The sequence below is a fragment of the Cervus elaphus genome, chromosome 5, assembly GCF_910594005.1.
Source record: "Cervus elaphus chromosome 5, mCerEla1.1, whole genome shotgun sequence".
NCBI lineage: Eukaryota > Metazoa > Chordata > Mammalia > Artiodactyla > Cervidae > Cervus > Cervus elaphus.
Window position 1 is genome coordinate 87483877 of NC_057819.1, and position 21281 is coordinate 87505157.

Sequence of the window (21281 nt, forward strand, 5' to 3'; positions counted from 1 at the left end):
CAGGACTGTGCAGTCGTCTTAACACTTCTCTCAGCTACACACTATTCCCTCTATTTCTCACATGTACAAAAATATAAAACAATAAAGTGCAGTTCACGTTTCAGTGACACTATTCCTTGCTTTAATATTTTTTTGTTGTCTTTTTCTGCTTTTGAAACGAGCTCTCGATTACAAAATATCAAACTACACTCAAAACTGCAGCCACTGTAAGGACAGCACGGAGAAGCCCACAGTAAGGACGGACAGCAGCGGGTGGCGCGAGGTGGGGACTGACGAAGCAGTGGTTACAGACGGTCACAGGAAGCTAACACTATCCAACAGGCGGCGTCCTAACATTAGCACAGGTTAGACTAGTCACTACCTTGGCGGACAGCCTCGGTGTGTTCAGGTTCAGATTCTACATGGCGATAACAGTTTCTTCCAGTTAAAGAGCTCTTGGCCTGCACCGGTCACAGGGTGGCTGGAGGGCACTGGGCCAGTCTATTAGTTTTTCAAGATGCTGTCATAGACCTGATAGATGTACTGGGAGACCTCGGGAGCTCTACACTTCAGCGACAGCTGTGCGGAGGAAAGGAGAAGGAAGATTATTAGCATGGAGGCTGGCATTCACTCAAAAGGTATCCAAGTACTCAGTTCAAGGAAAGCTCTTTCTGATACAAGGGGAGAAGGGCTTCTATCGTTGAGCAGCCAAACAAAGAGACCCTGCGGACAGGAGGTGCTGCGGGTTTTAGAATTTCAGTTTAGTCAATGTCTAGCTGTGCTGTGTTCCCACCCCCATCCTACGTGGGTCTGCAAAGTTAGGAAGCAATTCACAGGAAACACCGTAGGGGACAGAGGCTTTCCTGCTTTGCTAGGAGTCACAGGGACTATCACCAAGTGAAAAGGGACGGGCTAAAACCCTCAACTTGGTGGTCATTTCATCTCTCTATTCCAGTTTCTGTCTTCACAAGGATGGTTATTTCAGTCCCAATTCAGGAGGATGGATAACTAAATAAAATAAAAGCAGGAGCTAGATAGCTCCAAGTAACTAGTCTTCACTGTATTATATGGAAAAGAGCACACACTGCTAGGGAATGAAGATAAGAAGCAACATGCGCTTCTCTTGTAGCTCAGATGGTAAAGAATCTGCCTGCAATGCAGGAGACCTGGGTTCGAAAGATCCCCTGGAGAAGGAAATGGACAACCCACTCCAGTATACTTTGCCTGGAAATCCCATGGACAGAGGAGTCTGGTGGGCTGCAGTCCATGGGGTTACAAAGAGTCAGGTACGACTGAGCGACTAACACTAACACTAACACTAAAGAGACATTTACCGAGTGTAACTGTACCATTTATGACAACAGTGTTATCTTTCAGCTTCTGCCTCTTATTCAGGCTGGTCAGATACTTCTCATACCACTCTACTTGTTTATTACCACCTCTTTGTCTTGTCTAACAATTACCAAATTAAAATATTAAAAAGATTTCAATGCTGAACACTGAGATTTTCACTTTGTGGGTCAACAAGTGCAAAATTTAAACCTAGATTTGGACTCCTGAATTGTACCAGATTAGGCAAATTCACCAGCTTCACAATGACGTTAACAAAAGAAGCATATAAATTGCATTTAGAACCAGAAATTTTAATCCCTGTTTTTTGTATTACTGACATCATTGCTTGTTTATTAAAGGAGATGAACAAAAGTTGTCTTTAACGATGTATCACCATAAGATTTTACATTATCTTACCTCTTTATTGTCTTATGAGAGACTAATGATTTGACCAAGTTCAAAGAGGTGAGAATAGTTTTGGCAAAAATGTCAGGAAGATGATTGGTCAACCCCAATCTTTCTTCTTGAGAAAACTCACATCCTCAGAACTGAATGAGATTTTAAAAATGCAAAACCAAGCCAAACAAAAAGAACATCAAGAGAGGCTCTATTTAAAATTTATAGCTTTAATATGCATTCTCTAAGGCATTTCCAGAACTGCTGCTTGACATCCATCAGGAAAGACAATTCTGATACATGTAAAACAAAATGTGTAACTAATTTTAGAATATAAATATAAAACAGCTCCCTACTTTGGTCCAAGTTGCAGCTCTAGGCCTTTCCCTGACTTTCTGCTCCTCCTCCAGCCTTTCCACTGTCAGTGTTGTAGACAGTTCTCGTGGGAAAGTACGTGGGTTCAGAAGAGGAGGAGGAGAGGAAGCTAAAAAGAGTAAGAACAGCCTAAGGGAATTAACTCCCAGACTAAAGAGGGGGTAGTTCCTCCCCCAAATACAGTTCTGTATTTTTTCACATCTTTGTAGCAGTATTGGAACTTCCAACCAGTTGGAGATCCACTTTTGGTTCACCAGTGATAAGAAAATGTTGTCTTCCTCAATAAAAGCCCAAAGCGGGCACTGGCAGGAGTCTAGATGCAGACAGTTTGAGCTGCTCTTTGGAGGTGGGAGGAGAGGGAGGGGAGGAGAGGGAGGGAAGGAAGGGTAAGAAGAGGAGGAAGAATCTCTTTCTCTGGATTGTTCTATCACATCCCTCCCCCAGACACCCCAGCCTTTAACAATGGGTTAAGTTTAGGGTTAAATCCATTCCTTGCTTTTCAACAAGTACAGTTAAGACAAGCTGGAATACATTAAAAAAAAAAAAAAAGACAAGCTGGAACACATTAAAAATTTTTTTTTTTTTTTTTTTTTTGCTAATTCCTAAAGAAAGCAAGAAGGAAATGTACATTAAAAAAAGAAGCTAAAAAAAATCTGATTTAGGATTCTGGTCTCATTTTATACGGGAAAAGACATCTTTCCAGGATTTTAACTTTCGAAGCACTAATCTACTTATGTGTCACATCTTTCACATCAACCACTGAGGAATGCCACCCACCTAGACTCACCTCCCCTGCCTAGGTAATAAGCCAAGGACTTAAACATCTACTTCAGGTTTATGGCCTGGAACACAGACTTCTTCACCTGGGACAAGTAATCTTTCCAGGTGAGACAGAGCTACTTAGAGATTAAGAGGGCTCTTCCCCCTGGGATAAACAAACCTTCTTAATGACATACAGTAAGGGGATGAAGGAAGTGATTTATCATGTAGTGTACTACTACTCCAGAGAAGGCAATGGCACCCCACTCCAGTACTCTTGCCTGGAAAATCCCATGGACGGAGGAGCCTGGCAGGCTTCAGTCCATGGGGTCGCTAAGAGTCAGACACGACTGAGTGACTTCGCTTTCCCTTTTCACTTTCATGCATTGGAGAAGGAAATGGCAACCCACTCCAGCGTTCTCGCCTGGAGAATACCAGGGACGGGGGAGCCTGGAGGGCTGCCGTCTGTGGGGTCGCACAGAGTCGGACACGACTGAAGCGACTTAGCAGCGGCAGCAGTACTACTCAGTCATCAAAAACAAACACACACCAAATTATTAACACATGCAATGACTTAAGACAGATGTCAAGGATATTATGCTAAGTGGGAAAAAAGTCTGAAAAGGATAGGAACTGAATTTATAGAACCCTCTCAAAATGACAAAATTATAGTAATGGGAAACAAACATATCAGTGATTCCCATGGGTTAGGCGTGGGGTGAGTCTGTAACTATAAAGAGATAGCAAGAAGGAGTTTTTTCGTGGTGACAGAACAGTTCTGTTCCTGATCGTGGTGGTGATTATCACAAATGTGATAAGATTTCATAGTACTGTACACTCCTTAACCAAATAAAATAAAATAAAAATAATGATGTAAAAACTGGTGAATTTGGGTGTAAGATGTTCTCAATGAGGAACACTCAGTGGAAGATATATGGGAACTCTATGTACCATTTTTAAAACTTTATGTGAGTCTTAAACTAGTTCCAAATAAGAAGCTTTTAAACATTTTAAATCAACTATGCAGCTACTAAGAGGTCTTTCTCAAAATTCTCACAATCCTTAATGAATACAAAGAATACAGTTAGGAAGTGTTTAGATATATGAATTCTTAGCACAACTTACCAACAACTTCTGTAATCTTGAACAAGTTATTAATCATTCTGAACCGTGGTTTCCTTATCTGGAATCTGGGGGTAATCATGCTACTCTATTTTTTTTTCCATTTATTTTTATTAGTTGGAGGCTACCTACTTTACAATTCATGCTACTCTAATCTAGCTGAGATGAAATACTGCAGACAATAAAAATAATGAATGATAAAAAAACAAAACACACACACAAATACACATACTTTGAGAAAATTTCTAGGGAAGTAAATGGAGCTATTTTACAAGACCTGATTTTACAGTAAAAACCTGTCCCTCCAGAAGAGCAGATAGGGCTTTCCCTTTCTTGGGGAACTCAAGGAAAATGACAGGATAGTTTTTTACAAAAAAAGACAAAAGACTGGCAGCGGAGGAGGTGGGTGGGAGGAGCGTACAGTTTATGGGAGAAGCCTCAAGTTTCTCAGCTCACAAACGCTTGGGCAAAAAAATCTAGTTAGATGGGACGTAGTATCACTCATACACACACACTTGTCCAGCTTACTTCAACGGAAACCTAGAATTTTCATTTCAGGGTGGTACTACTTCCTATATGCTAATGAACACACGCTTGCCTTAAAATTAAGGAATGGAGTCAGACTTTTCTCGGCTAAATGGCTAAAAAGCTCACTTAATCTACTGAATATAAAGCTTTATCAGTTATTCAATTTTTGAACCTTACTTTTCTCATCACTTTCCTTTCCCCTCATTCAAAACAGTGTACAAAAGCCTTGAACATGAAGCCAGAAGAATATGGTATTTCCCCTATCCCAAGGGTTTTCATAATATACTTTACAAAATGCAGATGACAAGCAGCATCCTACTGGGAGACAATATTTTACAACAGTAAATAAATGGCCAGTGCCTAGGGCATTACGGCTGTGCTGATTAACAAAGCAACCAGCTCCTCCCCTAAAAATAAGGCCAGGATTTCAATTTTAGCCCAGCATGGCACTGAGGAAGTTTCCTAAAGTCCCCTTTCAGGCTATAAAAAGTGTGTCCCATTTTGCCGTAATTTTTCAACAAGCATTTAGGACATACAATATCACTAAAGAGGCTCATATGTTCAGGGATTTTGACATCCTTACGTCCAAAAGCAGGAATGGGCTTGAAATGAGCTACGAAAACAATCCTCTTAGCAGCCTGTTACAGTACCACATGCACGGATACGCTAAATGAGCATTAACCAATACTGATGAAGTTGCAGGTTCTGTGAGCAGCTCTGTATATACCTGGAGGAGTCTGAGGTACTCCGGCTGCCAGAGGCCCCTTCCTGGTGAATGGGGGCAGAACAAGGTCTTCTAAGAATGCAACTGGGGACTTTTTTGACTGCTTGTTTTGGATATCTGGGGAGTGAAGGAACTCCACCAGGTCTTTCCTGGCAAATCAAAAAATGCTAAGAAAAAAATGAAGGGCTCTTACCTCCCTCCGTGAACCCATCTCACCCATTCTGAAAAAGGCCTTACCGTGTAATTGGGGTTTCCTGGTTGGATACGTAGCTCGGCCAAAATCCAAATGCCGTTAGTGAGCTTCAGGGATTGGTACAGCATGTCCTGCCCTTCCACATTCCTCTTGGCAATAGTATAAACATTGTTGTTTTGCAACTTGCTGGAAACAGTGTCTAGAAACACAGATTCAAAATGCAACACCTTCAGCTAAAATATCCAACAAGGATGCTGTGAGCCATGTGTGCTCAATTAGCCCCTGATAAGCACCGTCACATGCACATGTGCACGTTTCAGAAAGCCCTTCTCCCACAAGAGCAAAGTGTGAGGAAGCTCTTCAAGTGCCTATGCACCACATTCCAGGCCAGAAAATGGAATAAGGTGTGACTAAACATCAGTGTTTAAGAACTACCTGTGGAGATTATGGTGGGTCTAAGCCATTGGTATCCTCAAACTACTACTAGGAGCTAGACCGGTAAAAATGCACTGAAGTGGACAGAGACAGAAATGGGTGAATGGGTGACTGCCATGTTGGGATTCACTTCTGGAACATTGGTCCCAGATCCATAGGGATCCAAAGATTGACAACTGAATCTCCAACAATACTTCCCAAGCCACTACTACTCCACCATGAGTCATTCTGGCCTTACGTGCCAGGATCAGAAAAGCACCCAGTTGCAGAAATCCTGCAAATCAAATTTGTTAGCCTTGATGTTAAGGTGTTTGTTTTCTGTTTTGTTTTTTTTTTTTTAAAGCAGGCGAATGATTTCTTAAACCTCTGGGGAATATCATACCCCAAATTAATAATGAAACAAACTGCCTCAACAAAAGTTCTTTGGAAAGACTGAAGTTGTACAAAGATGATTATTCCAAGGCCTGTAAGCTCAACTGCCATTTCTGGTTAGAACGGGGGGCCTTTGTAGTCATCAATGCAGGATAAGAACAAGTTGGTGTTTGGGGTCTTCCTTGTGACTACATATCGCACCAAAGACATGACATTCTAGAATTAAAGGTCATTTCTCTCTCCTTGTTCTCTGACTGCTAACATGAGATGCTGCAGCACCAGAGAAACTTTAAGAACAGAGATGATAAACACCATTTCTTTGTTGATAGTTTATTACATTTGCTTCTAATAAGAATTACTCAGGAACTAAATTCTCCCCACATAAAAACCAGTCATACTCTATGGGAGAAGGCTGCTGTGATGGATGGTCTTTCTATTCTCCTAGACGGTAAACCCTCTGAGCACAGGGATCCTAGGGTTTTTCATCACTGTGCTTCTCACAGTATCTGGGACACAATGAGTACCTACCATCAATACCTGTGAATAAGCCTCTGACTTAGGTGTTGGAGATGCCGACATGTGCATAATGCCATAGGCATTAAAAAACATTATTTAAGACATTTCCCCAAAGAAATCCAAATGGCCGACAGACACATGAAAAGATGCTCAACATCCCTAACAGATAGTGATAATAGATAAATGCAAACCAAAACTAGAATGAGGCACCACCTCACACTAGCCAGAATGGCCATTATTTAAAACTCTACAAATAACAAATGCTGGAGAGGATGTGGAGAAAAGAAAACTCTCCTATGCTGTTGGTGGGAATGTAAATTGGTGTAGCCACTATGGAAAACAACATGGAAGTTCCTCAAAAAACAAAACAGAATTACCATATGATCCAGCAATCCCACTTTTGGACAAATATCCAGACGAAATTATAATTAAAGAAGACACATGCGTTCCTATGCCCACAGCAGCACCATCCACAATCGCTGAGACCGGCCAACAACCTAAATGTCCATCTGCAGATGAACGGACGAAGCAGATGTGGTACACATCTACAAGGGAATCTGCTCAGCCAGGAAAAAGAGCAAAACAATGCTATCTGCCACAACACAGATGGAGCTAGAGATCATTATACTATGTGAAGTGAGTCAAAAAGATAAATACCATATTATATCATACGTGACATATCTGTAGAATCTAAAATATGACACAAATGGACTTATCTATGAAACAGAAACAGATTCACAGACATAAAGAAAAGACCTGTGGTTGCCATGGGCGAGGTAGGTAGGGGGAGGAATGGAATGGGAGGTTTGGGTTAGCAGATGCAAACTACTGAATACAGAATGGGTGAACAACAAGGGCCTACTGTATAGTACAGGGAGCTATATTCAATATCCTGCGATAAATCATGGTGGAAAAAAAGGCAAAAACATATGTGTGTGTGTGTGTGTAACTGAATCACTTTGCTATGTAGCAGAAACTAACACAATATTTATATCAACTACACTTCAATTAAAACAAACAAACAAACAAACAAAGCCAACTTTCTCTGGGGAGTTCTTTGGTGGTCTAGTGGTTAGGATTTGGAGATTTCACTGCTGTGGCCCAGGTTCAATCCCTGGTCAGGAAACTGAAATCCCATAAGCTGTCAGGCTGCCAAAAAAAAAAAAAATCTGCCAGAAAAACATCTTTTGTTTAGTTATTTGAAGTACAGCTGATTTACAAAACTGTGTTTCAGGTGTTCAGCAAAATGATTCAGACACATACAAATATATATATATATGTGTGTGTGTGTATATATATATATATACATATATATATATACTTTTTCTAATATTCTTTTCCATGATAGGTTATTATAAGATATTGACTATAGTTCCCTGTGCTATACATTAAATCCTTTTTATCTGTTTTCTATATAGTAGTACGTATCACACGTATGGATGTGAGAGTTGGACTATAAAGAAAGCTGAGCACCAAAGTATTGATGCTTTTGAACTGTGGTGCTGGAGAAGACTCTTGAGAGTCCCTTGGACTGCAAGGAGATCCAACCAGTCCATCCTAAAGGAAATCAGTCCTGAATATTCACTGGAAGAGCTGAAGCTGAAGCTGAAACTCCAATACTGTGGCCACCTAATTCAAAGAGTTGACTCATTTGAAAACACCCTGATGCTGGCAAAGACTGAAGGCAGGAGGAAAAAGACGACGACAGAGGATGAGACGGTTGGATGGCATCACTGACTCGATGGACATGAGTTTGAGCAAGCTCCGGGAGTTGGTGATGGACAGGAAGCCTGGCGTGCTACAGTCCATGGGGTCACAAAGAGTCGGACACGACTGAATGACTGAACTGAATTGAACTGATGTATCTGTTAATCCCATATTCCTAATTTATCTCTCCTCCTTCCCTTTTACCGTTTGGTAACCATAATTTTGCTTTCTATGTTTACGAATGTAAAAACCATCTATTTAGATGTGGTCTAATTTTGCAGGTAGTTCTTGCCCTGATGTCTTTCTTCCACATTCAACCCAGCGAACGCTCAGGGCAGGAGGTATTGAAGCCCATTCATTAAACAACTGCATCACACTTAGTTATGGCTTAATTTCCCTCCTTTTATTTCCAGTTTCCACTAACACCAAGCAGAGTAGTTGTAACTCAAGAATGGGTTCTCTTTGAGAAGCCACAATGTTTATCTCAAGGTCGTTATGCACAAGACTGAGGGAGGAGGGAGCCTCAATATACTTTTTCATCACCTTCTGGGGGGTCAGGCAGTTCTGGTTGTCACCTTGGTTCCCACTATGAAGGGCTCTTGCAGCTCAGACTGAGTTGCTAGGCAACATCACCAGCTGGAGTTTGGCTTACATCTTTTGACAGGACTGTCTTTAACACGAGGAGGATTGCTTTAAGTTGTAAAAGCCATTCCCAAGTTTCAAGGCTCTTGCCCATTTCCAAGGAAACAGAAAATACACACGACAGGATCTTCTGTTGAAGTTCTACCATGTTGCACAGGCACATGTTCTAGACAACATACAGAGCAAGGCCCAGATGCCTACAGATATGTCATGCGTTTAAGTAACAGGTGACAGGCTAAGTAAGTGGTGATAGGCTAAAAAAGAGATGATAGGCTAAGAAATGGAAGCACCCAAACACACATACACACTCACCCACTCCAGAATTAAAAAACATGGCCAAAAGCCAGACGGAATAAGCCAGTTGAATGGATGTAACTTTAATGTGTTTGGAAGCATTCTGGTTAGGAACCTGGCTCTGCTCCTACTGAATGGCTGTTATTGTGATTTCTATCAGAATACTGCATGGAGGGAAGAGGGGTCTATAACATAAGTATGTGTGAGTCAATTTTTCTGGCTGCACCACAGAGCCTGTGAGATCTTAGTTCCCTGACCAGGGATTGAACCCATACCCCTGCACTGGAAGTGTGGAGTCTTAACCACTGGATGGCCAGGGAAGTCTCTGTGAGTCAATTTTTATAAACCTTAGACTGTAGGTTTGAGCTAGAGGGCTTGAAGGTGGTAGGATAACCAGACTCTGCTAAGTGAACTTATTAAGAACGGTAATGGGACTTCCCTGGTGGCAGAGTGGATAAGAATCTGCTTGCCAGTGGAGGGAACATGGGTTCGATCTCTGGTCTGGAAGGATTCTACCAAGACCACGCTCTAGAACCTGTGAGCCACAACTACGGAGCCCAGGAGCAACAACTACTGAAGCCCATGCACGCCCTAGAGTCTGTGCTCCACAAGAGAAGCCACCGCAAGCAGCAGCCCATGCGATGCAATGAAGAGTATTTCCTGCTTGCCATAATCAGAGAAACCCTAAACAAAGCAATGAAGACGCCGCGCAGCCAACTTAGAAAAAAACAGAACAAAAAGAATGGCAATGGGAGCCAATGTAAAGAAGCTTCCCAGCCAGACTGGGATACACTTCTTGACAAAATGTCACAGTTCTTTGTGTTTGTTTCTTAAACATATCCAAACTCCTGGGGAAATACGACGGAATCTAATAGCTGTGACTTGGAGAATGAGAATGTAATGTAAAGACACTGAGATCTGCCCTACAGGACAAGAGCTTTTATTAAAAGACAGTCAAATACGGTTACACACGCATTAAGATGTAATTTCTTTGGGTTCATTTGTCTCCTACCTCGTATCTGACTTTGGGTCTAAGGCCTAAAATCTTAGAAGATGGGAATGTGGTCTTCCCTCCTTCATCTTCCTACCTTAGCTAAGGTCGCACCTCTTCCAGCAGCCGTAAGAGTGAAGAAGGTACTCGGAGAGCGGGAAGAGGGACCTGCACATGGGACCCAGCTGTGGGACACCATCATCAGCAAGCTGCAAACCACTGTGCCTGCTGAAAAGAACACCTTTCTTTTTTCAATCGTTTGAACAACCAAATTGTATTTAAGTGCTGACTGGCAATATGCACCTATATTTATGAAATGGGGAGAACCGTGACCAAACAAAGAAACGGAACTCACCCTCACCTAGTCCCTGTGCCTGAAGAAATATCTGTCCCTTATTAGAGAGCCTAACTAGAAAATACAGATGCAACATGTCTCTGAGCAAAAGAAGCACTTAATTTAAAAAACAGATTTGTAGACCACTTGCCCGAAAGATTCTTTTCTGGATATGGCTGGAGATGCAGCTATTTCTTACGTAAGATAGTGGGGTCCCAGATATGACCAGTGCTAGGAAGCAAGGAGACCCATACAACTGGGTGCCTTTTCTGAACCAGTATTTTCCAGTATTTACACCACTAGTGACACATCATAAGCACACTATCATATACACTTTTCTATTAAGAACTGATAAATTATTAAGGCTTAGTAAGAGGGTTTCTTTTCTTCTTTCTTCTCTAGAAGAAATGGAAGAGCAGAAGTAAAAGCTCAATGCTAGGCTGGTCAGTACTTTAAGCCTGAGACTTCCTGTAGCCCTCAGAGTGTTAGCTCCATCTGTCAAATGTCTACTCTGGCACAGAAAAGCTATTTAAAGGGTTGGTGCTATTGTGATTAGGACAGATCAGCTGGAAAGAAGGTATTTTTAGCTCTCAACCCAGGGTGTTGAATCAGAAGGCACTAAACCTGAAAACATTCACGTTAATTGAGCCCTCAGACTGAAAGGAAAAGTAAAGGCTGGGGTAGGTACTCCAGACCTCTGGGTGGAGGGAGAGGAAAAGCTAGAAAGGATTAGCTGCAGAAGTGGTCTTGCAAGACACGCGCAGGGATTCAGCGTGGGAAATGCTGGACGGCCTCGGGCTCCCAGAGGAGAGGAAGCGGCTGGGCACGTTCCCTGGGCTCCATTGCTGCACCACCGCAGAGCGGGGTGTCACTGGAGAACTGATTCGCAGGTATCTGGAGCACCCAAGGCAGGCAGGAACCGGCACGGGGCCACGGCCGAACTGTTCAAAAAAACTGAATTTGTTCTGGGAAACTGTTTCTGTTTACATCAGAAGACATAGCTCCACTGGGAGAAAGGCCAGACACCTTTTCTTTGGCAAGATCACAAATGTACACCAAGGTTCGGAGCCCCCATCTGGAAGCAGGGGGATTTTATTAATCTGACAGGCCAGACTAAAACCCTCAATCATCCAAACTTCCATTTTCTTTTTTGAAAAATCATGTCCCCTTTACATCAGACCTCTGAGACTAAATCTGCTTTCCCAGGACTCTGGCCTTTCTTTGCTCTCTGTAGGCCAGAGTTTTCCTGATCATATATGTTGAAGGAACACTGGTTCTCCGTAAGACGTTAGTAATAAGCATTTTGTGATTTCAAATCCCATAGGGAAAACATTCAGTTGATACTGAGTTAGTGGTTTCCTCAATGCAGGAGGCCTCAGCTTCTAGTGTGCTCACGTGCAATGGCAACTTCTAAGACGGGCACATCATACACTGTACTTCCCAATCTTATGACCACAGAACGCTTTTCTGAGGGACAAGTGTTCTCAGGAGTATAATATATGAAGTGTCCTGGGACTGACCACACAAGGGTGACTATAATCCTAGCCATTAGCCACTGTGGGTTCTGCAGCTGAAGTTTCCTGAAAAAGAGGTTTACAAAACGGAAAACTGTCCAACCTCCCAACTCATCAAATGAGGCTTGCAGTAACTAACCAGTGAGCCTGGGAGAGACAGCAAACACCGTCCCCTACCTAGAACATGGCATAAAAAGCAGCTCAATTTAAATATGAATAATAATAAAAAAAAAACACAACTCAGCAAAAATCTGGTTTTGTTTAATAGCTACATAACCAGTCAGGCTGAGAAACCTAGAGGGCATGTGGTATTTGTGAAGAGAATCAACAAACTGTCATGACAGTGGACATTACAGAAGACTGTCTTCCTCAAACACCTCTCCAAGGGCTAAGGAGAAGCCCTATAAGAAAAAAATCTGTATGGAACACAGAGGATGGACATGTCACAGAGCACACCCACTCCCTGCAAACAAATTTTAAAGAACAAGTTGAAATGTTTAGCCAGTGAGTTGTTTTTCTGTCTGTCTGCCTCGTTCTCCCAGGGCAACACTCTAGCCACAGTGGGAGGGCAGCACGTCGGAAGGAGGAAGTGACAGGGAATGAAGAGAGGCGGCACTGACCGGCATCAGGGGCCACCCTCACTCAAACTCATCAAGTCTCATACTAACCGCAAGGAGAGACCGGGACAAAGGCAAGACCCTGAACCGCTTAGGGCTCCCTCCAGGCCTGAGGACGCCTCAGCGAAACAAGGCCCAGGCACTGCCAGCGCATATTGTTCTTCCTCCCCAGTTCCCAGTCTGAAGTTCTAGTGTAATAATACAACTACTAAGGGGGCTGTAACTTTTTAATGGTGATTAAGGAGGTCGTATCTTCATATGACAGTTGACACAAGGAAAGAAAGAAAAAGGCCACCAATTAGGCTTTAATCAACTATGATGTAGTCTTATTTAATAATAAACAGAGGATTCCAAACAAGGATCTCAGACAGAGTCACTACTGAAGGCTGATGTAAGAGGACAAACAGTCCTTTTAATTCTTGGGACAGCACGTATCTTCAAGTGCCACTCAGTTACCTGATGCTTAGAATGTCCAAGTAACATGACTGATCCATGTTCAACTACTAGACAATCAGGCATGTGGATCCATTCTAGTTCTTAAATCTCAGCTTGTAGCTAATCTAGTGCCTACATCAAGTCATCCCAAGTTTTTAATGAGAAGTCTGCAAAGTAATATACCCTTTACTCACTAGAAACAGGCAGCTGTGAAAAAAAGAGATAGGTAAAGAGAAGACAGACTTTTCAACCATCTAACTGAATATACTAAGATGAAAATGAAATTTAGAGTTATCACTCACCAGCATTTAAATGACATTCCTTAATCTGAAACTGAAGTTCATTTTCATTGGGAATATCCTTCCATGTTGCAAGGAAGACCTGGCGCTCTGTTCGGGGGAAGCAGAGATAAGGCTGGATGTGCACAGTCTGTCAACAGTCTGACATTTAAGCCCCTGAACCGTTTCTCCTGTGGACTGCTGGCCCCAGCAGGACATCCAGCGGCAGCCTGCGACTGGAGCCAATGCTCAGCTCTGCACAAGTGCCACCTTCCAGGTCAGTTAATCCCTCCTGAGTACTAAGATACACTGGGAAAGACTTTAGGGTTGTTTTAGCTCCATAGTTTTCCTATTTAGGTGACTTTGGTAAGTCTTGTGAACTTCCTGATCCTTAATTTCATCATATATTATACCTGCCACACTACCCAAAGACTTATTGTAAGAATCAAACCAATAAAACACCAATACAACTTAATATGTATCAATATAAGCTAGTTTTATTAGCTGGTGGTTTCCTAAATAATGGAAAAGAGAAATATCAACCACCACATGGGGAGTACTAACAATTTATTATAAATTACTGAATTCGTATCTTGAGACAGCAAGAACTCAGGACAGGGCTAAGTGCTAAAACCTGCATGTATTATCTCAAGTCATTACAAAAAAACTATTTCTGCTTTGTAAACATGGAAACTGAAACTCAAAAAAATTAAGCATCTCGCTATAGTCACAAAGCTAACAAACAGCCAAGCTGAGATTCCAATCCATATCTACTTGTCACCAAGCCACTTACTCTCTGCTGTGGTGACTGGCTTATTCAGACAGTGGGCATTGTGATTTAAAGACCAACAGCACAGCAAGATCAACTGTGACTCAGGCGAATACATAATTAGCAGTTATCAGAGCTTTAGAATAGCCATCCCCCATTTTTTTAAACCTAAAAATAAATTGAACTTCTGGGGATATGCTCTACCTGATGTTCAGAGGAAGGGCAAAGGTATATTTGGTAGGACAGGAGGGCATACTTACCCATTTTGCCATCTTCTACAAAAAGCACGTTGAGTGGGATGAGGCAGCTGAAGTAGAAGACATCAATATTGTTTTTCACAGCCACCTGCCAGGAAAGTAGGAAGGGAAAATTAGGACATCATAAGAAGATAGGTAGGAGGGAAAGAACAGTTACTGTCTAGAAATATACCATCCGATTTCCTTATCAAGACACACCAGCCCATATACTACAAAGCATGTCCCTACTTATTCCACTGTCAGAGCACCATCAACAACCTGCAACTCTGCCTCACTCCAGGAGGGATGAATTCAAGGCATAAATTCTATGCCTGTAATAATCTACTCGGTTATTTTAGTAGTAGCTGCTGCTATCACTTACTAAGTACCTGTACTAACAGGTATTTCTAATCTTCATTATAACTCATTATATCCTCATTATAACTATCCCAAACAAAGTAGTAACTGGTACTCCCCTCTCATTTTCCTGATGAAGAACTGAAAGATTAAGTAACATTCAGGGCCACATTGTAAGCGCACAGAAAAACAGGATTCAAATGCAAATTTGACTCTACACTTTGATCTTTCTCTCTCCACAATAACTGGTGTCATAACGCCCTTACCTTTTTTCTGACGTGAGTTTTAAAGTGTTTTCTTTTATACACCTACTTCCTAAGTCATATGGCTAGAAAAGTTTGTGTCAAACACTTGTAAATCTGATGACTGTAAGAAGGAAAAGCCTTTGAGTGAATGAAGAAATGAGTTTCATTCTCACAACACAAACTTCTGGATGTGCACAGGCTGTGATTCTACCGTGGCCTGCTCAATCCAGAGGAAGCTGTTTATGTATTTTTTAAAAAGCTACAATAGGTATAATACTTGTGTTTAGGGGCAATTATTGGTGGTGTCTCCATTCAGAAACAGACTATGCTGAGGCAGATTATAAGAAGCAAATATGTATGAGGGGAGACATAGGAGAAAAACTGCTTGAAACCACGCTACCCACTGGTTTCTGTCACTGGTGACTTTCCTATCTATGCTCTTGGTGCCACAGAAAAATATTTCTCTGGGTGAGTTTTACAATCAGTAACCATGACTATTTCTCTTTAAAAAAATAAAGGTAAAAAGTGCTTATCTAGCCCCACCATTCTCCTCCCACCTTCTTGGGGGCAAATGTCTACACTTATCAACTCATTTTCCCCACCTTAAACAGTAACTTTATTTCATCCTCCATAATTTGGTTTGGGTGTATCTACTTGATATCTTTCTACTCCTTCCCAGAAGAATTTATCAAGTTACTTTCCTTGAAACTTGGGCATTGAAGCTTTCAGTTACCAACCCCCAGGAATTTCTAATCTCTCTCACATAATCTGATGCCCAAAATGCTGAGACAGCAGGAGTCCCCAAAAGCTTGAGTCCAGTGAATGCAAGCAGAGTAACTAACCTCAGGAAAGAGGGACCTTAGACATTCTTTAAGATGTACTAGAGCATCACTTCAAAAGATCATACCAGCTGCAGGTCTCCAGGAAGGAGGTATTTTCTAATTCATCTGGTACTCAGCAGTTAAGAGAAGGGGAACTCTTTATTTCAAATAAGGGCACCAAGAAGACCTTGAGGGAGTGCCTGGCTCTGAAAAGGGCATTCAGAAGTACAAACTGGAGGAGGTGCAAGTGGGCTCATGTGGGTTATATGTCCTCCAGGAGATAATAGTAATGGTTCTTAACCAAAGACTTATATTAGAATCATCTGGAGAGATTTTTCAAAACAGAATCTTTGACTCCATCCTGTATTTAAAAAACAAACAAATAAACCAACTCCTAAATCTGGGACCTGGCACACCTATTTTTTGAAAAAGTTTCTAAGAAGATCAACTAGACATGTAATTAATTTAGAACAATGTTACCTAGGAAGTACGCTTGGGCTTATAAATAGCCTGTACTTCTCAGGGAATTCTTAAACCAACTGGAGCCCTTTAACCATGGAAAAGATGTGAAAAGCTCTTCTAGGTCAGCAGTGCTAAACCATTCTGCCCTGAGGACCCTTTTGACAAACACATGAAAGTCAGGGACCTTCTTTTTGCAAACTGTACATGCAATGTTCCCACCAAAACTTCAGGGGTTTCAGGAGACCCTAAAACCTATCCCTGGGTTTCTGCTCTAGATAAGTTCTCTGAGAAGCTGGCACACCCAAATTGGCAGCAGCAGACACAGTGGTTCTGAACATGGACTCAGGGACCAGACCAGACCACCTGACCAACAGAGTCAAACGTGGACTCTGTTCCTTACTAGCTGTGTGACCTGAGGCAGGAGTACTCAGCTCAGTCTCTTGCCTAAAGAATGGAGATAACCACAACACTAAACGCATGGGGTTGTTATGAGGCAAGTTAATATTTGCACAGCACTTAGAACGGTGACTGACTTCAGTTAAGTACTGTTAACAAATGTTTCCTAAAGAAAAGTTCCCTCTTCTTTCACCATTTTCTGCTGTACACTTTTTCAAGAATTTTTCATAATTAAGGATAACCACATTAGACGTATCTGAAATCTTACACATGCTCAAATGTAGTATTACAGCTATGCTAATGAGAGATATCAGGAGAGATTTTTTAAGAAAGGCTTACTGGGAAACTTAGTTTAATGATTCCTCTTGCGACTGTGCTCCTGGTCAAACGTCATCTCCTTATAGGATCAACTGCACACAGCACTCCTTGGAAGAAGTGGTTCACCTCTATTACATTAGCTCTTCAAAATCTGCATTTTGCTGCTCTCAAACTTTTACTCTTTTGTAGAGTAAAACGTAGCCTGTAAAATGCAGGCTAGAACTGCATTTATTTCAAATGTATATGGTTCCCTTGGACGTGGCCCCTGTCTATCTCTCTAGTCCATTTCCTTAACATCAAGCCTATCAAAGTAGATTCCTGCTCTCCAAACATTAATGTTGTTCTTTCTGCTTAGTATGTTCTTTTCCTAAAGCTTCATCTGTCTGGAAAATATCTATGTAATCTGAAGATTTAGTTCAAACTTGACAAGGATTTCTCAGGAAGGTTCTAACTCCTCTCCATTGCACCCACACCATGCACTTCCACCATAGCATAAACAGGCATTTATCTCTGCCTCCCCCACAACACAACAGTTTCTCGCCCATGCAGGGGCTCTCATCTTCACTCACATCCCAGTGACTCAATAAATATTTGTCCCCTTTCATTAAAGGGAAGAAGCTGAGCAAATGGAATGAAACACTGGTTTCTCAATCTTTTTTTTTCTCCCTAAACCTCCCTATCACTCATAGGCAAAACATAATTTCACCACTAACATGGCTCATTAGGCATATGGATACATGACAGGGCAAGGATGGGGCAATAGGATGACATGTGGGTTCACCTGGTTTCAAATCACTGAACTAGATGTGGAGGAAGAATAACATAGATGGTAGATCACAACCCAAAGAATACGAGAATCTCTAAGAATATGCCAATAACTCTTTGGGAGTCCAGGCCAAAAAAAGAATCAAGGAAAACACAGTATGAAGCCAGTTCAATTTTAGCCAGGCGGCTACTCTGAAATAGAACTGAGTAAACCTTATAGTATGATATTGATTGCTTCAGAGGGAGAAAGGGGAGTTCTTTGTTTTCTTATTTTGAAATTCACTATCCTACCAGGTACAGAGCAGAAAGACATAATCCATACAAGCTGGAGAAGTACCTTCTAAGAGCTTTCACAGTGATGTTCAGCCTGCCTATGGCAAATCAATTATCACATACATATCCAACTGCCTACTTAGTATCTTCACCTGAAATAACAAATGGATACCTCAAAATGAACATGTCCAAAACCAAATTCTTGATCTCCTCTCCCCATCCCTAAATGGAACCTCCTGCTGACTTTCCAAACCCAGTAAACGAAATACTGCAAAGCTCTCTACGGTGTCTCTGCTTCTGCACTCGTCTTTTCCACCTTCAACACCTAACTTTCCAGCCTCCTGTCAACATAGCATCAGAGTGATCTTAAAATGTAACAGTTCATAGATATCTCTGTGTTTGAGACTCCAGTGATTTCCCAAAGTTATAACTGACTCCGGTCAGATGCCTGTTAGCTCTCTGCTGTCACATGCTGGAGCCAGCTGCTGTGCCTGCACACACCATGCATGCCCCTATCTCATAACCTTTCGCTGTTTCCTCTGTCTGAAATTCTCTTCCACCAGAAATCTGCAAGGTTTATTCTGGCCTCCTTTAGGTCTTTTCTTTAATCAAGCATTATCTCCTCATGTAGGTCTTCCACGACCAACGTATTTATGAAATCATACCGCCCAATCTCGACCTCCAGGACGCCCTAGCTCAGGCTCTGCTTTTTCTCCCATTGCTCTTATCTGACACACATTTTTACTGATTGGTTGGTGCACTGCCTGAACCTGTGCCACATAATGCACCTCCAGGAAAATGCAAGCTCCACACAGTTGGGGATTTTTGTCTCTTGTTTACTACTCGATCCTCAGTTTCTGAAACAGTGACTGGCACAGAGTAAAGGCTCAGTAAGAATAATGACTGTAAAATACATGGCTCTAAGTTCCTGACAGCCACTGGGCTTAGATAAGACATGAACTTGGACTAAGTTTCCAAAAGGACAGTACTTCTCAAGGTTTTCCCAGTGTACTTCCTTTAACAGAGGAAGAAAGAATGGACATATATACTGGGGTGGAGGTAGGGGTAAGGATCAGGATTAGGCGCACAGTATGAAGTAGCCCATAAGAACAAAATTTCTTTGAACTTCTGTGCTATTCCATAATGAACCCAAGTGTTTTAATATGAAGTGTGTTTTTTCATTTACCTTTAAACAAAACTGATGCTCCAGGAGAATATACCATGTGTATTCTTTAGCCTCAAGTACTTCCTAACAAGGTGGTTTTATTTTATTTTTACAAGGTGGTTTTAAATACTGTGGGTCACGGCCAATTGGAGGTTCTTAAAATTTGTTTAATGGGACGTAACTGGCATAAAATAATATAGTAGAAGGGACTTCCCTAGAGGTCCAGTGGTTAAGACTAATGCTTCCACTTCAGAGGACATGAGTTCGATTCCTGGTCAAGGAAATTCCACACAGTGTGGCCAAATAAGTAATAGAATAGAAAATGTCATAGTGTATCTCACTAAGAATAAGTAATGGTTCCTGAAACTGTTTCAGTTTTATGTACTGTATGTGTGAATATACTATGCAAAATATACCTCCTTATGTAAGCTACAGCCAAAAACTATAAAAGCCCTAAATACTCACTCACCAAATTATAAACCAAGTAGTGAGGAACTGGGCTCAGTGAGCTTAAGAACAGGGTGTGCAGCTCAGTTTCTGCTCTGAGGAAGCCTAAAGCAGATCCCAGATGGTACCAACAACCAAATTACCTAATCCTGTGTTCCTCCGGTCTGCCACGAGCAACATGGGGACACAGTAATATTAACTTGCTTCTCAGGGACATCAATAGGGAGAGCAAAAAGAAATGATTATGAGGCACTTGGAAAACACAAAAGCGGGCTAGAAATGCTTAATAATAATAATGAGTTTTACAAGTTACTTTCAGTGGCTGCTGGGGAAAGAGCAGCTTGTCAGCTTCAGCCTGTAACCAGCAATTAGTTTCTCTCCATAGTACAGAAAGCCTGCTGCAGGGGCTGCAGCCCCTTTCTGGCAGCACAGCTGGAGACGAGCAGGCTGAATTAATATTCCAACCTTGTTCCAGTGAGCTCTAAAGTACTATAAAAAGGTACAAGATGAACTCGGTCTGAACTCTGGCAAATGTGGTCTCTCTCTACACCTCTCCCCACAGATCACCACGGGAGGCACTGCCACAAGAAAATTCAAGGCAAGCGGTACACAGCTCACCTTTGAGAGCATTACCGTCTACTCTTCCGTGACGTCACTTGTGACCTTTCCCAGTCTCTGAGCAATTTCTACCCCCTGTTTTCCTCCTCTCTATTTAGCTTTGGGAAAGATTATTTGCAGGCTGGTCCAACCGAGGACCAGGCAGTGACGCCAACCATCACCAGTTGTCTGAGGAATGATGATTCAGATGTGTTTTAAGCACCACACTATATAGTCAACAGAACCTAGAGGAATGGCTCTGAGTGACAGGTTTTTAATGATACTGCCTCCAACTGTGTGATATGTCATCTGAGACTCAAGCAGAAGAGGCTCTCTGCTAGCTGCTGGAGTTAAATCCACCTGCAGTGCTGCATTCCCAGTCAATGTGAAAAAATATCTACCATTTTTAGTTTAAATATGGTTTTCCACTTCAAACCCTATTGACCAATAAACTACCTGAGACCTCTCAGAGACATCCTGACAAAACAGGTCTATCTATAATATTTGACAGTGTCTGAATAGAGTTAAAAATATAGCAGGAATAGGCATGCAACTCACCATGCATGTGTGCTAAGTCACTTCACTTGTGATCAACTCTTTGTGACCTTATGGACTGTGGCCCTCCTGGCTCCTCTGCCCAAGGGGATTCTCCAGGCAAGAATACTGGGGTGGGTTGCCATACCCTTCTCCAGGGGATCTTCCCAACCCAGGGACTGAACCCGCCATCTCGTATGTCCCCTGCCCTGCAGGTGGATTCTTTACCACTAGTGCCACCATCCACCATAGAAAATATCAATTTACTTTCTTCCAATGCTAATTACATTTTAACTTGAAGAAGCATCTTTGGTTTACTTCCAAGGCTAAGATTCAATCAAAAACCCTCTATT

At 41.9% G+C, this 21281-nt stretch overlaps 1 protein-coding gene across 4 annotated transcripts in view; it reads right to left on the minus strand.

Moving 5' to 3' along the window:
• Positions 1 to 98: 98 nt before the first annotated feature.
• Positions 99 to 21281, minus strand: part of AP2B1 (adaptor related protein complex 2 subunit beta 1) — a 109283-nt gene continuing 88100 nt past the window's right edge. For all 4 annotated transcript variants that reach the window (XM_043903022.1, XM_043903019.1, XM_043903020.1 and 1 more), the window contains 4 exons: positions 14573 to 14657; positions 13568 to 13654; positions 5453 to 5607; positions 99 to 558 (listed from right to left, as the gene is read on the minus strand). In XM_043903022.1, the coding sequence (XP_043758957.1) occupies positions 484 to 558; positions 5453 to 5607; positions 13568 to 13654; positions 14573 to 14657 (402 nt within the window). In that variant the 3' untranslated portion in view covers positions 99 to 483. The remainder of the gene's footprint in view (positions 559 to 5452; positions 5608 to 13567; positions 13655 to 14572; positions 14658 to 21281) is intronic.